At 41.3% G+C, this 19756-nt stretch overlaps 1 protein-coding gene across 1 annotated transcript; it reads right to left on the reverse strand.

Moving 5' to 3' along the window:
* Positions 1-16547: 16547 nt before the first annotated feature.
* Positions 16548-18864, reverse strand: LOC124328765 (ras-related protein Rab-2). The gene is made up of 5 exons (XM_046787604.1): positions 18710-18864; positions 18559-18630; positions 18431-18498; positions 18189-18364; positions 16548-18126 (listed from the first exon to the last, which is right to left on the reverse strand). The coding sequence occupies exons 1-5, from the start codon at positions 18753-18755 to the stop codon at positions 17850-17852; spliced, it is 639 nt and encodes a 212-aa protein (XP_046643560.1). The 5' UTR covers positions 18756-18864; the 3' UTR covers positions 16548-17849.
* Between the last annotated feature and the right edge of the window lie 892 nt (positions 18865-19756).

Below are 19756 nucleotides of genomic sequence, written 5' to 3' on the forward strand. Positions count from 1 at the left end.
ACATCAGCATCCCAAAAGAGGGTTTTCGGCTTTTGCTGCTGCTATACAACCGTGATATGGCTAGCTACATACTAGGCTACTACATATGTTGGATCTACCAATTGTAACAAAGTGCCAATTCACGGCTGACAGGCTAAAGTCCTGTTACCTTTAGGAGCATCCATAACAGTAGCGTTAGCTTTTTTTCCTTCCTTCTGTCCATTTTTTCGCGTGGGTTTGTCCGAGCTGCTGGTCCTTTGCCCAGCAGCGAAAGAAGAAAAAGAAATGCACAATTTATCTTTTTATTTTATTTTTCTCGATATTATTATACTATGCAGCGACTGGCGAATTGTATTTTTGTCACGGACGCCTCTCTGTTGCAACGACGATGATCGTTGGCTTTTATTATTTTGAGGCCAAACTGGAAATGCCCGGCAACGTGGCTGGATACTTGCACGCTAAATGGAGGGGAACGAAAGAATAACGTAACACTTTATAATAAAAAAACAAAACAACAAATAGATATCTACAAGAATAAAGAGAGAGATAATAAGTGTCCATTGATTATTGCTGGTCACCCGCTACGGGTCCCGTTGGGCGGCCCATTGTCCCGCGCGTCCTATCGGGACAAAAAAAAATAGGAGACAAGGCGGGACTGCATAAACGGGTTGTCATCGATCAACAGCCTCTATACATGTCGAATAAAGATTGCCATCTTCCTTATTATTCTAATAGCTTTTTCGTCGTATTTCCATCACTGAATTCCTCTTTTATCTCAATGGAATAAAATACAAAGTACAGTAATATTATCACGTTGAACGATTTCAACAACAAAACAACAATAAAGGTGAAACAATAGGCAAAACGACTGATGGAAATCAAATAAAAAAAGAGATAAGACGGAATAGAATAACACACCCCCGGTGGTATATATAACACTAGATTTGCCATTTAAAAAGACGGCCTCAGAAAACCTCAAGCTGTGACACCGTACACTTTTTCGTCTGACAGTTTCTAACCGGAATGTATCGTTGAAACTCCCGGAAAAGAAAGAAAAAAGAAAATATTGATAACTATCCTTAATTGAAATGGCCAAACAATGGACACAACAGCTGAGAGAGATGGACACCCTTTTGAACCAGCAAAAGGTCAATTCGATAAGAATGGAACTGCTGGACACTGATGGGTTCAATTCTATCCTCTCATCTCCATTGTTTCCTATTTCGTTGTTTTATGATTTTTCTTCTTCACCAACGTTTTCGAACGTTGTTGTTTGAATGGCCGTTTCATCGTGGCCCATAACAGTACATTCACGTCGTTCTTCATAAGAGGATGGACTTTCAACATCTCCCGAAATGGGAGAAGAGTCGGCCAGGTAAATGGCCGCGGACAGTTATATCGACTGACGTCCAACAACAACAACGGACAAACAAGACGCTCGGAAAAGAAGAGCAAATTGAAAATGATAAAAGGCGATGACACATAAAAAAGGGGGAAAAAAAGGAGGAAACGAGGAGAAAATCATCTAACGGTAATAAACAATCGGCCGCGTGTAATCGGCAATGAAAAAGACATGAAATAAATAAAAAAAATTCCAAATCGGAAAAAATGAAGGACTTGTCTCTCCTTGTATAGATTGACTATTTCAGCCTATCAATAAATAAATATTACCTATAGTTTATTGATTTACAAGCTTTTTCTTTTCTGTTGTTGAAAAAAGAAATGTGTTGGACCGTGCCGAATCGATTTGACCGGCCCCTCGACGTTATAATAAACAGTCTACAATAACTGAGCTACACATAAATGGATGTGTACGCAGTAATTCTATTTTTAATCAGTTTTTTTTTTCTTTCACACACAGCAGCCTCCGTGAGATTGCTTAACTTTATTTCTTGTTTGTATTTTGTTGATTATGAAGAAGGCCCAGCAGCTTGTCCGGGACACCCGCGGTAGATTCCCAACAACGCCTTGCGTACACCAATCATAACCTGCAACACCGTAGAGCGCGGTCTAATTACTCTTGTAACGGGGCATAGAATGGGTAAATTATTAGAATTTCCTTTTTTCTTTTGGTGGAATAACCCGGAGAATATATATAATACATCTTCTTCAATGTAGCAACTACATATAGAGATGGATGATCTTTGAATTCTAGGGGGGAAAAGAAGAAGAAGTTGAATCAGGTGTCGTGATCCTTGTTTCCCAAGCTGCCGGAACGCGCTGCTGCCACCATCTCCTCCACATAGAGTTGAGCAGCATCAGGCCGTCTCGCGAGCGTTGCTCATGTTCACGTGAGATTTATAGGCACGGCATCTAATATACAGCGGCCGAGCGTCTATATGTTATACAATGGCATCAATTAGACGTGATGGATGGTCAGAGCTCACGCCGTTTTGGGACCGAGGTACACGCTCGAGTCAGACAGAGATCTACGGCGCTGCTGCACACGCACGCACCGCTTGTTTGATATTTCAAAGAGGCTGCGTGCGGACTGCGGCTGCTCCCGCTCGGCCGCCACCTGTTCGCCCTCGTACACACACAAGTACACGCATCTAGGGTCTTTTCTTATCTCTCCACTTTTTGGATAAATAAATATGTTCTTCAGACCTTTTTTTTATGAATATCCAGAGCCTGTAGGCTGAATGATAATAACCGTGTTTGAATCTGATATTTTTGTGACTTTGGAGAAAAATAAAAAATAAAAATAAAAATGAAAGAAAGAAACGAACGGGGTTTTTCTTCTTTTTTTCTGAACTTTGGCGTGCGGTTTTTATCGCCCAAAGTCCACTCAGCATCATCATCAAGAGTATATATATAAGTAGCTATTCGTCCGCTCGGGAAAAAGAAGAAAAAGTCCAGTTATGGAACGATGTGATGACCAACAACGGTTCATTTTTTTTCTCTTTCTCTCTCTCTGCGAATCCATTTCGCCGAAATCGATTTAGCATCAAGAAATATGACGGCAGCAGCAGTCAGGAGTCAGGAGTCAGCAGCTCGTTTGATTCGCTAGAATTACGCGGTCGTTCGGTTAGATTCGCGGAACGTGTTGAAGACCATATCGTTCACGCGCCGGGCAGAAAATCTAAGCGCCTCCAGGAAAAAGAATGAAACATTGGCATGGAAATGACACGGTTTAATCGAAACCGACTGCGCAGCACATACCTATTAGCCTCTAGCCTATTCTATTTCGAAAAATGTACAGTTGCTGCGTTTACTGGAAGAAGTAGAAAAAAGCCATCGGCTTCCGGATGGATTCAAATAGAATAAATGAACCCAAAAGTACAAATGAAACAAGAAACGTCTAATTAAAAATTAAAAGGAATCGAAATAACATATAGAGACACTATACTATTACATATTGTCTAATCACCAGTGCGCATTTGATTCCCATGATTCGAAAAAAAAAAAAAAAAAAAAATGTTGAAAGAATTTTTTTTTTTTTTTTTTTTTTTCGGGAAGAGAAAAGAAGAAGAAGAATGTCTATATAGAGGTCAGATAGGTCGGATGATTGCGGCGCGGTCCTATATAGACGCGACCTCTTCTTTTAGTGCTGGCAACTCCACACGCTGTTGCTGCTGGGTCGTCTCTTGTGAACTTTCGTTTGATGTGAATCACGTATAGTCGCGATATGAGCAGCCGCCGATCTTATCTTCTTTTTCTTTCTCATTTCCATCTAGACGCAAACACGACGTGGAGTCTCCAGCCGAAAAAACGCGTATACGCGTTCAAAAGAGTAGAAAGCGAAAGTGGGAAAAATGATAATTCGCTCGCCAATTTTAGATTTTTTTTTTTTTTTTTTTTAAATCCAATACCGTGAGATCGATATCGTCAGCCCGTGGTTTTTTTCAATTTTTTCGATCCCGCGTGATCAAATTGCATTTTATTCGGGCTTGTTTTTGGCTATAGAATGTTTTTTTGTTGGTTTCACAGACCTTAGCCACAATAGCCCAAGGTCTAATACACCCAGTGTACCCCGTCTCAGCAGACGGTGGTGCTCAGCGACGGACGCGTTCAAATCACCGTGGCCATTTCACGGTTGACGCCAAATCTTCAATTCCGCTTATAAATTTCACGACTTTTTGTTTTTTGGTTTTTTCTTTTGGTGCTGTGGATCAGCTGAAAGGTGTAAAACAAAAGAGGAAATGGTCAAGTAACCGAAGCAAAACGGGGGGACAGAAGACAATGACATTGGGCTGATGGGCCAAAACAAAATAAAAAAGGGATGAAATTCCAGCACCATCACGCGCGGGATTCTCGGTTTCTTTCGTCGAATTGTTTCGGGCTGTTGACAAGACTGGCCAACCTCTCCATTACCAGCACATCATCCCAGCCAGGCTTGCGTGTTTACATGTGCGCATCTGATTGGATTCTCCGTATAAAATTTGCAGGGCCTTTTGATATTCACGGTCCTTCTCGCATTTCATTTCTTTCGCGTTTGGGTCGCAGCCGCCGCAGCCGCTCAGATCGGATTAGCGGCCGTTCGATATCGTCGATAAACTCCGTGAACCGGCCGGCGGGACACGCAATACACAAGCGCGGACTCGTATATCGAATAATAATCATATCCATACGAAACAAAAAAAAAAAAAATCAAATGTCTTTAAGAAATTTATACATTTCTTTGGAACATTTTAATTGCCTTTCGGGTTTACAAGAAATTTAGTTTTATTATTTCCCAACTTTATTTTTTTACACGCCGTAGCCAATGGGACCTATAGGGTCGAATACACGGCATATATTTACATGGCCTCTACGGTCATTTGTTTCCCGTAGTGACTACAGCACATAAAAATAAGCCCAGCAGAGAGAAGGGGGAAAAAAAAACAACCAAAGTCCAAAGTCTTTTTTTGTTTCTCCCCCCCCCCCCCCACAAGAAAAAGCTGCTGGCCGAGACTGTTGAGATTCCCAGATAAGGACATGTATAATACAAACCCAGGCTATATAGCAGGGCACAAGGCCGCTCTCTCTCTATAGGGTGGCGTTGTTAATATACACACAGAGAGCCGGATAACACGCTGGGCAATATTTCCTCGGCATCTATGATAGTGGAATGCCGAGAGATCTATCCCCCTCCCCCTCCCCTTCAACTTTCAGACACATTTAGAAAAGTGTAAGAGACGTCGGAGAAAACAACCGCCTACACTTCTCCCTTTGACAGACTTTCTTTTAAAAAAGAAAAGTAAAAGGGGGAAAATTTTGTTTAGAAATTGATTTTTTTAGCAGACACGTCGCCGTGTCGAAGGGAGATCCGCTATAGCTGTGTTGGCTTGTTATCGTCGTCTCATCTCACACGTTTAGCGCCTATTTCACGATTTGTTTTGTTATTTGTTTGTTGCCTCATTCTTTTCATTTTTTTTAAATACGAAACTATTGAAAAGATTCATCATAAGCTTTCCGAGAATTCGACGAGCTGCTCCATGTCGTTTCCTCGTGAGATGGAGGAGGAAGCCAGCAGCAGCTATTATATATTATCTTGTGCATATTGTGTTGGATTTCTCTGGACATTCTCCGCAGCATTTCCCCCCAACGTGACAACTGGCTATTTTTGTGTGTGTCGATTCTATACGCGGTCCGTCCGGCATTCGTCTCGCTCAGCAACGAGCCCTCCTTATAAACAGTCCAGCACGCTCCGGCGTTAATGTTATTAAGCTAGACCCACGATTCTAGGAAACTAAACAACAACTTTGTGGCTATAGTTATAATCATTCTCCAACCATCGCTTTTTATTTCTTCTGCCGTGTGTGTCCCGTTTCGGATGTATAGAAGAAGAAGACAAAAGTCATTTCATTCAATCATTTCATTCGCAGGTAGAGCAGCGGCTGGGCAAAATGGGAGCGGTGATGTTATTCATCCTCTTATATAATATCTTCCCACGTCTAGATCTCTTGCATAGGAGAATTTGTTATAGACTACATGTATACAAGACTGGTGGAAGGTGGAAGACGGAGCTGGGCAGAGCTGCTATCCGAGTATCATGATGATCCACACACGAGAGAAAACCATCGACAGCCCCATTGGGCGCACGGCCCTTTTTTGCGCCACGTTCTATGGGGGGGAATTCTCTTCTTTTTATGGTTCTAAAAGCTCCATCAATTATGCAGTTGGATGCGCTTATCTTCGAGATGAGAGGGGAAAGGAGAAGGAGAAGAAAAAACGGATTAACATAACACAGTTGAATTTTTCGGGGTTCCACCTTCCCAAGGAGAAATATAAATAAATAAAGAGCTATAAGCCAAGCCAGCGTATATGTAGCTCTCTCCATTTGAATTTTTCAAATGTATTTTTCAAGCTCTCTTACTTATAGTGGATGTACCGTGTGTGGTGGGTTGTGTCTCATGCTGGGTAATACCTCGGATGGATGTGTGTTGTCTCCTGTCCTCTATCATTGCGCATATTATTCTTTTCTCTACACCTTTTGTTACATTACCTTTTTTTTTCTGCAGTCTTTAAAATAATTTAATCAAAGGAAAAGGAAAGAAATGATTAAATTCACCGGCTGTTTCCTTTTTTTTTCCCCTTTTCTTGGGAGTTCCATTTTGATCCATTGTGTCTAACGAAAATATAATCTAACGTGACTCTTGGGTATATAGGGACGACGCGAGTGCTGGCCATTAAAATCTATAAAAGCGCTTGGAATGAGAAACACAAGAAAATGTTTTTTGAACTTTTTGTTTTTTAACTTTTCTTTTTATTTTTGTGTGTGTCTCGGATTTTCATCGCGGTTATAACATTTTTGTCTTCCGCAGCCATCGTCTCTCTCTCCGCTATCTTAAATATATTTCTTCTTCTTCTTCTTCTTCTTCTTCCTTCTTTCTTTCTTTTTTTCTCCCCGTTTTGTTGTGTTGTAGCTATACGCACGCCCGTTCACGAGGCAAAGACCTTTCGGCGGTCGGGGTCACGGTCATAGCGGGGCCCCACAGACTCTCTTTTTTTCTTTCCTTCTTCTTCTTCTTCTTCTTCTTATTTCTTTTTAGTTTCTCTCTCTCTCTCTCCCCTTCACCATTTTTTCCAGGTGTAATTTACCCATTGGGGAGAGAGAGAGAGAGAGAGACGCCAGCCAAAGAAGAATAAGCCAAAAAGGAGAGACTAGAAAAATACACATTTACGGTATATCTATCAAATGTTTTTTGGGGGGAAAGAAAAAAGAACAGCGGACCCAGGCGACGACTGGTAGAACTCTCAGCTATAATAAGCTAAGAAAATCTATAGCCGGGCCCAGCACACTAGTTGTAAAAAAAAAAAGAAGTTAACGTACATGAATTTAATACACAGACCCAGTACAAAACCAAACCCAAAAGCCCATCACATTTCTATCTGGCGCTGAAGGTTATATTGACCCTCTTTCATGTATAACGCGTGTAAACTTTCACTGGTTTTCCTCTCTCTCTCTTCTCTTTCCTGTGTATTGCTCATACCACGTCATATTGCCGGCCAGATATTACCGAGGGTACGTGTCCAGGGGTTGATTCCAAATGCAAAGGCCGTCGAGATAGGCACCGAGCTCACGTCGGGAGTATAGATGAAATCGGGTAATAGGGGAGAAAAGGAAAAACAAAAGGTAAGAAGTTGATGATTCATTACCTGGAAAAGGGCGTTGACTTTGGCTCTACAGCTTCGAAATAACGTGTACACTCCATTTCTCTATCGCTCAGACACATGTAGCATCCAATCATCGTCATCGTCGGGGAGGCAATTGATGAAGGATGAAATAACGCGAGCATCGGAAGAATTATTTATGACGTGATGTTTGAGACGTGTAGTAGTAGTACAGCGAGACACGTAACATTCACATATTTTCCGGCCGTCTTTGTTTTGGAGAGAAAATATTTTAATGATGTCGTAAAATATATACCAAAAGGCATTTCGGAGTTGTTGTTGTTGTTGTTGTACTACCTGGGCGCATCGGTTGCGCGCGGCGTCGTCCACTTATTATTGGCACGCCATGTCGAAAGGAAAAAATAATAAAATATTTTTAAAAACTTATTGTGTGTCTGTACTGTGCGAAATCTCTCGTCCGGGCGAGAAGAAGATGACTCAACTTTATACTCACGCTGATGGCGGTCGGCCCGGCCACCACCGGGGTCTAAATATTCTTTGATATTCCAAACCGGGTATCCTTAATCACAATGAAAGGTGAACCGCTTTTTTTAAATGAATAACAAGCGGAAAAATGTGCGCAACACACAAGAAACAATTTAAATCGACTCGACTTATATAACAGAAAATATATAACAAACTATACCACGCATAACATAGGGACGACAGCAAAGTCAGGAAGGAATTGAATTAATGAGCTTTATTCACGGAGCGACGACATTTAATTGGATCGCTAAAAGGGAACTTGTTGAACTGTAACAGCAATATAAGACATTGTCTGATGACATATCGTAGTAACATGCGCAACTATAAAAGTTGTTCCAATGGAAAAGGGATAATTATTCCGGGGAGGAAATATAATACAACAACAACAACAACTACCGTAAACAGGAGAGAATGTGTAGCAACTGTTTCTCTGTTGAGTGTTGTTGTTGCGTAAATGGGGAAAGGATATGACTGCCAGAAAAACAGAAATAGAGTAGACGCCGATAGTATAACCTACGGGTGGCGGTATATATAATACTATCCGTCGTCACGTTTAATTTTTGAGAGTTAAGTTCATTTCTTGTTTTCGTGAGAGAGGGGGGAGAAGAAACCGTTGCACGGGAATCAAGTCAAACGGAAACTAGAACTGACAGAGTCAATAATCTTCACGAGTATAAATTCATTTTAGGGAGATTTCTTATTCCCTCCGACTCTACGATTATTTAAAAAATTCTATTCTCCGAATGGATAAGAGGTATAATCAATTGCTCAAATATGTCGAAGAAATGGGAAAAACCCTCTAAAGAAATTTTGATCTTTTTCTTCTTTATTTTAAATCAAAAGAAATCTTTTTAAAATATGAAAACACATATAGCCAGCTGGACGTGAAACTGCCGGTCAGATTTTGGCCTGGAACGAGCAGATGGCGTCTCGCCACACGTTTTCTAAAATTAAAAAAAAAAAAAATCATAAATTCTCAATTAAAAATTCAGAGAATTAAAGAAAAAAAATACCCAATTTGAAATAGAATGGGCGACACTGTCGTGAGTTTCCCAACAAATCTCGGCGCTGAATCTGCCGTACAGCACACTCCTTCTAAATAATAACCCTGCCACCAACCACTGCGCTATAGAAAACTATTTTAAAAAAGGACAGACAGCTGACGATGACTCTGCTATATCGACAAAGAATACAATATGAATCAAACCAGCTATTGCCGATCGTCCACACGACGTTTTTTTCCAAAAATCCCAAAAGAGTTATTATTTAAAAAAGAAAACGTGTATAATAATAAATACGCGCGCCAGGTTCGGCTCCGATAGCCCTGGCTATACACAAGAGATAAGCAGCGAATAATGTCGAAAAGAAACGCGCAATGTGTGGCGATTCAAAATGCAGGAAATGAGACGTTGCGCTCCACTGCTGCGCTTCTCTCTTCGATCCGAATTTAGTTTTTTTCTTATTCTTTGAAAATTTGGTCGTCCATTTGAAATGTTTGGCTGGTTTCTCCCTTTTTTTTCAAAAGAGTTGGTAGTAGTGGCTCCCGCTCGTATATACATAGAAGAAGCTCTAGCGCCCAACAGGGAGACCCAGCAAAGGTAAAAAGATAATAACAAGGGGGATTATATATTGATACCGTCATGAATATTTATACCATGAACACAGTCGTCGTCGTCGTCTCTCTCTATAAGCTCTTTTAGGGTTTCTAGTGGTTGGTGCTCTAGGGCTCGTTACCTTGTCCCACGTCCGAGTTGTTATCCCTTTCGATCTATAGGGGGATAGTCTCTAAGGCAATATACAGCAGAGGGGGGGTTGAAGACTGGCCGTCCATATAAAACACTAGAAAGAGAAAAGAAGAACAAAACCCTATTACTGTACTACCTGCTGGCAACCTTTTTATCACATGGGAGAAAAAAAAACAATGTTTTCCTCAACCGCCAAATTTGGTTGCTCCAAGGTGAAAAGATTATTTGGGTTTTTTTGTTCCTAAAAATATTTAATTCCTCCCTAGCTGCATTTTGTTCTTCGTTTCTCCACCCGAGAGACTGAAAAATGTGTTTTTTTTTTTTTTTTTTCGTCCGTCATTATCTTATCCGTCATCTCTCATAATGCTCGGCTTTATTTTTTTGTCTTCTTCTTCCAGTCGCGACGGAATGAATTTGTATAACAGCGGCGGCCGGTTGTTTAACCCTTTGACAGACAACACAGCAGCGCCCAGCATATAGTAGTCGTCTGGCCAGCACGCCAGTGAAATCACGACGGCGGGCGACAAGGAATGACAAGGAAGCGACCGAGTGGAGACGAACCGGGCGGCGGCCAACTCCCATAGGGCCGCTCGTCCTTCTGTTATATACACTCAACGCTCCTTTCACTCGATCCGCGCGACTGATGAGCAGGTTTTTTACTTTACTGACGTCTCGGGATATTCTTCAATTTTCTGCTTGAAATGCTTTCAAGGTTTTGTTCAATCACGGGCCTCTGTGCTGTCCAACAGCGTAAGAGACTCGGAAGATGAGGAAGGACACGAAGAAAATGAAATAGAAAAACAGATTTGTGTGGCAGTTCGATTTAATATGAACAGTCTGAAGAGTAAACCGGTTTCGGCAACACAGCCCCAGTCTCCGCTTGGCGTTTAATCTTCTATCTTTCTTTGATTTTTTTGTAAAAAAACGTCAGTTCATTGTGCTAAAAAAGAAGCTGGAAGTTATTACTAGAAACACAATACCGTAATGTAGCCAATAATATACGTACTATTCGGAATAAGAAAAAGAAAGAAAACAGCTGTTGCAGGTTAATTGGAGCCTGCTGGAAACGTATAACTAGCTATACAAGAACAAACGGCTGTGCTGGCCACTTGGCGTGATTGAAAGTGATAAGGACTCTCGGGGGATTCATTTGAATAGGGTGTTGATCTGCTCTCTTCTGGCGCTCATGTCGAATAGAACGAAACGATCATTGGGAATTTCGGGCATGAGGCCAGCGCCAAGACTTCCTAAAAAGGAGTCCCAGCAGCAGTGGCACACGATGATTATCCCGACTTCCTACATACACACACACGTAACGGATTGAATGGCATGTGTATGTGTGTGCAAATGGGCGCCCAATAAATTCCACAGCGCAAAGGCAACGACGAGACGCCAACTGGAACGACAACACAACCAGTTTTATTTTTCGCCATTGTTTTGTTTTGTTTTTTCCTTCCGCTTAGATCCGGCTGAGCTCTTGAATGGCCCATAAAATAAACAAGTGGGCAAAAACATTCAGCTGGGCGCAAAAAAAGAAAAGGAAGAAAAAAATTACACGACAAGAAGAAAGCAAAACAATGGCAACCACCGACCGGAGAAGCTCTAGACTTAATTGCCATTACACACGGTCGCATATCTATAATAATGTAATACACGCGTGATTGATCCTGCGAAGGAAAAACGGACCGTCAATTTTGCCGCGGTCTGAAAAATTTCATTGGAAAATGATGTGAAACAGCGCGCGGATGAGGTCAGTATGGGGAAATCAATTAAGCTGAACCTGTTTTCATTAACTGGCATTTCCGGGACAACGCGCTCGACTGTTTCAACACAAATATATCTGCCTTCCACATTTTTTATTTATACTTTCCCAAAAAAAGAATAAATGTTGCGGTTAAATAATTATTTTATGTTTCCCCCCTTTTTTTTTAAGATGGGCGTCACGCGCAGTTCTCTATCAACTTTCTTCTTAGCTTCTTCTTTCACTCTGAAAAACGCCACTCATCGACTTGTTCGTCGCTTCCTATTGTGTTGTGCCGAGAGTTGCGCTTTATTGTTTGATTGTTGTTGCACTTTCGGGAGAAACGGTACGCCTCCGTGAATTTCCTTTCTCTCCCGCCGTTGATGATTTTATTCGCTAGTTTCTCACTGATTTTTGTCGTTCCGCGTGATTTCCATAAACTAAATCTTTTTCTTTGTTAATTTTTGGTGGGGAATTTGTCTCATTTTTCACGGAAGTCTTGGTCGCCCAGTTTGGATCCATGCGACTCTGCCCAGCGTGTAACAACGCACATGTCCTTGACATTTCAATAGATTCTTCCCGCAATGTTCACATCCGCCCGTGTGAAGAAAACTGAGTGGGGAAATCAAATCGCAGAAATAACTTTGGTGATTTTCTGTGCTACCCCCGCTGTCAATTCCTCCCACACCTTTTTCCCAGTTAACGACAAATGAACAATCAACTCAACTTTTTTCGGTTTGTTAAACATTAACCTGGAGATGCAATCAAAGTGATAAATACGGTACTACTACTGGATGTATATACCTTCAAGGCTTCAACTAGTCAAGGAGAACCTACTACTGTAGTCTCTCGGCCCGTTATACATTTGCGGCTGATTGCGCCGCGCAATTTGCAGCTCCAACAAATCATTAACAACACAAGAGCTGAGCGCTTTGCTGAGCCGCCGATATATCACATTACATAACCGGTATTAAAAAGCTACCAGCAACCAGGAACCAAAGTCTACACATATAAGAGCCGGAACGAATTCAGAAAAAAGAAGGAAAAAGAAATAAAAGAAAGAAGGAAACAACAACCAAAGGAGAAAACAACCAAAAATTAATGAATTACACCCAATCAAAAAACGTTAGCGTGTAATCAAGACACTGGTGACGTACTACACCGTGCGTAGACTTATACCAGATGGTATACACAATCTAAGGTTCATGATCCCCGTCCAGGAAACCCAACCAACGCAACAACAGGAACCAGCGACGACAAAACAGAAAAGAAAAAAATGTTTCCACGGAAATTCTCTTTTCTCTTTTTGACTATGAGGGTTCGAAAGATCATTGGCTTTTTATCTTTTCATTCTGTGACCATCGGGGTCAACCCCAGAGTATGTAGAATAAAAACTCCCTTTTTGTTTGTATAGTACAGAGAAATAGGGAGTTTATGCATTTCCCTTTTAAAGACAGGACCGGAATTCAGGACAAACCCGGAGAGTAAAAATGGACACACAGAGAGAAGGAAAAAAAAATAAAATAAAAAGGGTTGGCCTGTATATAATATCATAAACAAGACCAGCTGACAGGCCCCGAAAATGGTTATTGTAAAGCCCAGGCAACCCAAAAAAAAAAGTAAAAGAGAGGAACAACTGTTGTACGGGCTTGGTGTGTAACTCAGCAGTCACGGGAAAAAAGCGGGAAATTCAAATTTCATATTTTAGAAATGCTTACCCTTTTTTTTCTGTCGTGTATTACCTAAGGAAGAAGATGGAAATGAATTTTTTTCAACATTTAATTTCCCCTTAGAAAAATAAGGGTCACCCAGTGTAGTGTGGTCAATTCGGGTCAAGCCTCTTTGCTGGACTTTTCCGAAACCAATTTTCTTTTCGGGTCCGTTTAAACAACCAAAAAAAAAAACCCTCTTGTTTTTTGGAGTTACTGTTGTTTCTTGCCCGGCAGACATTACCTACTCCGACGAGGGTAAAAGAGAAAAAAAAAAAACAAAAGAAAAACTGAAATGAGAAAATGATGGTCCGAATGAAAAGAAAAACGCATTCGGTAGTCTTGTACACAGCGTATACTGCCGTCCGGCGGAATTGCCGTTGTATGTTACATCTCCTCTGAACTTGTGAAGACACGCGATCATTCATCGACACGGTGATGTGTGTGTGTACAGCAGCAGCAGCGACGGACGGACGGGCTTTATTCTTTTCTATTTCACGACCGACTTGTATATGCGCGTCCAGCTGGAGGACATTTGCAATCAGGTGTGTGTGTGTGTGTCCAGCGAGGACGTACTAGCGCATATAAAGACAATCACGCTCGTTGGCTGGCCCACCTCATCATCATCATTATCTCTCGTGACCGCTTATATTCTCCACCTCATCCTCGCCCATCTCTCTTCCTTATCGCCTCGGAGCGGACCAGGCCGGCCGGCTGGGATGGATGCGCATAGCGGAACATTTTCAGATTTCTTTTTCTCAAGGCGCACGAAAGGCGATCATCCGCACCGCGGTCAGCGGATCGACAGCCCCCCCCCCCCCCCTTCAAAAAATAAAATCAAATTTCCCTCCCAACAAGAAATTGGGAATTAAATCTAAAAACTAAAATAATCGGCGTGATTACTACCCTGTTGTCTATCTGTTTGCGCGCTGATGATTTTTGCGTGATTTTTGATGGTTACTTTTTTTTCTAATTTGATTTTCTGTCTTGTGATGAACGGCTGGATGGTCATCGCGTGAATGGCCGCCGTAAAAAAACAAAAAAGCAAAGTGACGAGATGCTTACGAGGCAAAATGAAGGGGGTTGAACGATTGTTCTCGTCTCGACGGAACTTGCCGAACGGTATTTAGATATATGAACGCCCATGAAAAAGAAAAAAGATTGGAAGTGCACATGACACACACAAGGTAATACACAACAATCATTCTCGCCGGACTGGAACGGGATTTTTCTTTCCATTTTGCGCCGCGTATAATTTATGATTTAGGAAGAAGAATCTCTTTTACTACACACACGAGTACGTTCATCTACTACTACTGCCCATCCGCCATAAGACACCTCCCTTTCAATCCCTCGAGAGAGAGAAAAGTATCAAGACAACCCAGGAATTCCGCAATGGATTCTGTCGGATTTACAGTTTACCCACATGTCCCGTAATCTCATCAAGAAACCATAAAATATACAAGGAGGAGAGCACTGACTGCTCTATGCTGCTAGGGGGGGGAGGGGTGGAGAGTGGTCTTGGAACATAAGAAAAACGCAACATTCGGATCAACGTCATAACGTCGGCCCTTATTATCACAAGCGGGTACGACGGGAAAAGTTGATGACGTTTCCAGTCTCGAGTCCGACGACAGATGCATCTGCTGGCCAGCCCATCAAACAGACAAAAAAAAACAACAACTGGAAAACGGTACATTTTGTCTTAAATATATACCTGTATGTATACTGTATACGTCTTACACGTAACCCAGCGCCAGTTCTCACAGATGCAACACTTGGTTGACTTGTTGTTGGTTGAAAGACCAGTTTATTCCCCCCTAGAAAAGAATGATGATTCTCTTTTCTTTTTTGTTGTGTGTGTGTGTGTCCTTATTCAAGTTGCATTCTCACTGGCTTAGATTCAAGTGACGATTCAAGCGCCTTTCAACTCTGTCCAGCTCGGAAAAAATGTAAATGAGCCAAATGGGAATTTACATTATTCATGATGATGATACACAGAGAGCACCAACCAACCGAAAGTATAATGCACAAGAGCTGGTTTTGACTTACGCGCTCTACATTCAAATTTTTAGACATTTATTTTATTTTATTTTATTTTATTTTTCAGTTTCCTTTTTTTTTTCTTTACTTAATTTTAACACCGTGACTGAAATGAGCTGCAAGTGTAGAATGGCTGCAGACACGCGTGGCTCACATTTTCCTCATTCAGCATCAGTAGACTGACTCCCCCTTTCTTATTATTAAATTCCTTTTTTTTTTTTTTTTTGTTCTGTTGTTGTTGTTGTTATTCGTATTTTAATGAAAGGAGACGAGACACACATACAACGAGGTTAGCATCCGACACGTACACGCTCGGGGCCGCCCCATCAAAAAATGCCTCGTGAAAATCATGTCACAGTCGGTCAAAAGAACGTTTTTTTCTTTCCTTTTCGCTCATTTCTATGTCGTCGTTTTTTCTCTGGTGAGGGGAAAAAGAGAATAAAGAGTGCAGAAAAAGAGAAAAGATGATGTCGAAAGAGCTTGGCATGTATCATATATGCATAGCGCCCATCCATCCAGAAATGGCGACCGCTGCCAGGCATCGGCAAACATGACCGAAACTAACCAACCGCTTTCAACTGACACTGAATGAATTCGAGTTGGGAGAAAACTGCGGCCCATGTATATACATGTCGAGATAGATATACGACTGTGTGTTTGTAGTTGTATAGGAGCTTGTTGACCCACTTTCCGAGTTCCTCCCCTCTTGCGCCTATGTGGTGGTGTCATTCCGGAGAGGAAACGGTGGAAAAAGAAAAGAATTCTTATTATCGGCAGACGCAGCCGACCGATTCGCTTTTGCGTCACACTCAAATGTGCTCAGTTGCGCTCATTTCTTTTGTCTAAACGAGAGAGAAAAAAAAAAAAAAGAAATGAAGAGAACACGGAAATAAATAAATAAAAAAGAGCGCACTCTGATCCTAAACACATGCGATGTGTTTCGACCAAGGGTTGGCGCGTAGGAGGGGGAGTTGGTACCCACATCCGGGTCCGATTATGACATCTGCTCGCTCCCGTGCCAGGCACCTCGAATAAGAGAAGAAGAAGAAGAAAAAAACGGTGCTGCATCATTCCCAATGGAGAGAGAGAGAAAAGTTGAAGACATAGACAACAATAACACGAATGAACTTCAAGGTCTATGCAGTCAAGAGAGGAGAGGTCTAGCTGCAACACCCACGTTTAATCACGATCATCATCGAATCATGAAGGACTAAATAGCCCAGTCGAGTACTACGGAGAGACAAGCTCGTGGCCTTGCAATCGTGTAATTCGAATCCATTTTTGCTTTAGATTGAGAGAGGACGACAGTTACATCGAAACCGAATAGACAAGGAGAGAGAGAGAGGAGTTAAGAGGGGAGGGAGGACAGCACACACGCAAGACTTGGAGCAACACAAAAAGGGGAAAAGTAAGGAGGGCATTGATACAAATCGAGAAGAGACACGCACACATATTCGCACCTGGATATTAAATCGAATAAGGTATATAGAGGCGAAAAACAAAATATATAAGAAATGGCTACCGCCATTCTGCTGGAATGAATCAACTGCGAATTCAACGTTGTTGTTTTTTCTTCTTCTCTCTCCTGTTTGGATTTACTCCCCTCTAAGACATAATGAATAAAGAAAATCTTGTAAAGAAAAGAAAGGAGATATCATCGAGATGATGAGACACGACTAGCATGAATTTCAATCAGACAAAAAAAAAATAAGATGGGGAGAGGGCTATACGAGAACCACCTACATACGCTCCTCAATCTCTTCTCGACATCGAAAACAGGAAAGAACACAGCACACATCATTTATGGAAAAATAGAGGAGAGAAGAATTTTAATGAAGACCCACGCGCCATGCATGGAAGACCCGAAAAGTATCAACTCGTTTTCAAAGGAGAGCAAATGCCAACAACAATGGGGGGGAAATGATGATAGCATCGCTACCTCCTCCGATGGAATGACTTGCCATGGGATCATTCCACTTTTTTTGTGTGTATGCCTCTTGCTGCCTTGATGAGGACAAAAAGGTTTTTTTTTCTTTCTTACACCCGCCATGATTTCGCACGACAGCGATACAAATCGCTTCAGCTATTTTTTTTTAAACTTCTTTTGTGTTTTCCTGATTTGGTTTTTTAAAAGGTTTCGGGATCTTGAAATTTCTTTTCTTTTACACGGGTTCCTGAGTTTACGATTGACATGTTAAAGTAATCCATCATGGCACGGGTTTTTCAGCACACCGAAAACAAGTGAGGGACGAAAGAAAGAAGTGGGATTTTCAAGAGCTAAACCTACTAATTAAACGTGCACTATACCAAAAGATTTTTTTATCTCTAAATTATCTTCAAGGCAAACGAAATATCAAAATAAAAGAAAATAAGTTTTACCGAAACAAAACAGAAGCAAAGTTAAACAAAAAAAGGTTATAAAGTGGAGGGGGGGGGGGCGAAATTGAGGAACACAAGAGAAAAAGAGGGGCGGGCTGTAAATAAATATAACGCCGAGAGTTTGTTTTGTTAAGTCAGAGGAGATGTCGGTAGTAGCCTTTCTTGTTGTTTTTAGCAGCAGGCTCCTCCTTGGCTGGCACTGGCACCTCCTGATGGAGTGTTGGCATTGCTAGGCAAATGTTGAGGCCCCAGTTTAATTCCATTGGCTTCATTGTTAATATCAAATACTCCCTCTTGAATCTTTTCGTAAATCTCTCTGGCTGTATTGATGAAAGCCTCCTCAACGTTGGCTGCAGTTTTAGCTGAGGTTTCCATGAATACTAGACCATGTTCTCTAGCAAAAGCTTCACCTTCCTCTTTCTTCACTTCTCGTCTGGACTCCAAATCACTGCACAGATTTTTTAATTAAATTTTACAATTCCTGATCAATAAACAGGTTACCACAATTACCTTTTGTTTCCGATAAGCATGATCACCATATTGGAGTTTGAGTGTTGACGAGCATCTTCCAGCCAAGTAGTTAAATGGTTGAAAGTGTCCCTCCTTGTAATATCATACACAAGCAGTGCACCAGCTGCCCCACGGTAATAAGACCTTGTAATTGAGCGGAAAGCTTCTTGCCCAGCCTGAAAAATTTATTGAAATAAGAAGTGAGTGGGTAAGAATATTTCTTTTCTTTGTCTAGTCTTTACTGTGTCCCAGATCTGCAGCTTGATCTGCTTTCCATCAATGGTGATCATCCGTGCTCCAAATTCAACACCTGCAAGTGAAATTGGATATTAGAAGGAAATAAGAGGTTATGATGATGGAAATCGCTTGCCAATCGTCAAATCGTGAACGGGTTGAAATCGTTTGTCCGTGAACTGCAGCAAAAGACAAGATTTCCCAACACCTGTTAACAAATCATCAAATGCATAGTTAGAATCGATCCAAAGATTGAATACATGTTGGAAGTTGTTAAATTATTTTACCAGTGTCCCCAATGATGATGTACTTGAAAAGGTAAGCGTAAGACATTGTTTTTTTGATAGAGGTTCAGAAAAACACAGCAAATAATGATCAGGCAAACTGCGTGATTTTTTGGTGGAACATCTGTGCCACGGTGATAATCAATGTGTGGTTGCACTAAAGCTCGAAATTCAACCGCATCGTCAATTGCGCCCCCTACGCAACATTCACTTTCTGACGCAACAAAAAGAGAGGCCAAAGTCATGGAAACATAATCGCTCGGCTCTACACCATAGAATTCCCTATCTCCGTTATTAAGGAGTTATTCGTGATCCTTTTGGAAATAAAACATTAGATCCTTTGAGAGTGTGTAATGAACACAATCAAGAAATCCTGTTTCAGGTTTTCATCTGGGAATCGCACGGTTTTTGCGATAAGGGCAAAATTACCGGGAAATTAAAAATCGTACAAATTCTTTGACCGTCCAGTATGAAAGTTGTGTATTAAAGTTATCGCTATCAAATAGATCGTTGTCCACCATTCGATATCGGAAGCCACTTATCCAGTCAATCTGCTGGACAGCGTTCCGGCAATCGGTAAAGGATTAGTTTTTACTAGTAGCGCTAATAGACTAGATACAAAACTACATGAGACTGTTGTATTAGAAATCGTTTTAAACGTCTGACGTAATTTCCGCAAAATCAAACCTGATTAAACCATCGCTTTTTGTCTTGTGATTTTTTATTTAACTAGGATAAAGCGGAATTTCGTCTATAACGAAGACACCGCACCATCTAGTGTACATAATTTGAACCACATAGAGAAAGCCAACAGAATTCCTTTTCCCCCATGAACCGACTGTGCGGAACGGCTGGATTGTTTCAGGACAGTTCAACGGATGACAGCTCAACGTCATCCGCCCGACTAATTAAGTATCGTTAAGAATTTAAGAATTCACTGAGTAAGCTCCTCGTTCAGTCATTGTTTCTCTACAGTTGGATTGGGTTTAGTTCCCTGAACTCAGGGAACCAAACGGAACCAAACATCTGGAAACCAAACTAATTGAAAGA

Source organism: Daphnia pulicaria, chromosome 3, assembly GCF_021234035.1.
Source record: "Daphnia pulicaria isolate SC F1-1A chromosome 3, SC_F0-13Bv2, whole genome shotgun sequence".
NCBI classification, from domain to species: Eukaryota; Metazoa; Arthropoda; class Branchiopoda; order Diplostraca; family Daphniidae; genus Daphnia; species Daphnia pulicaria.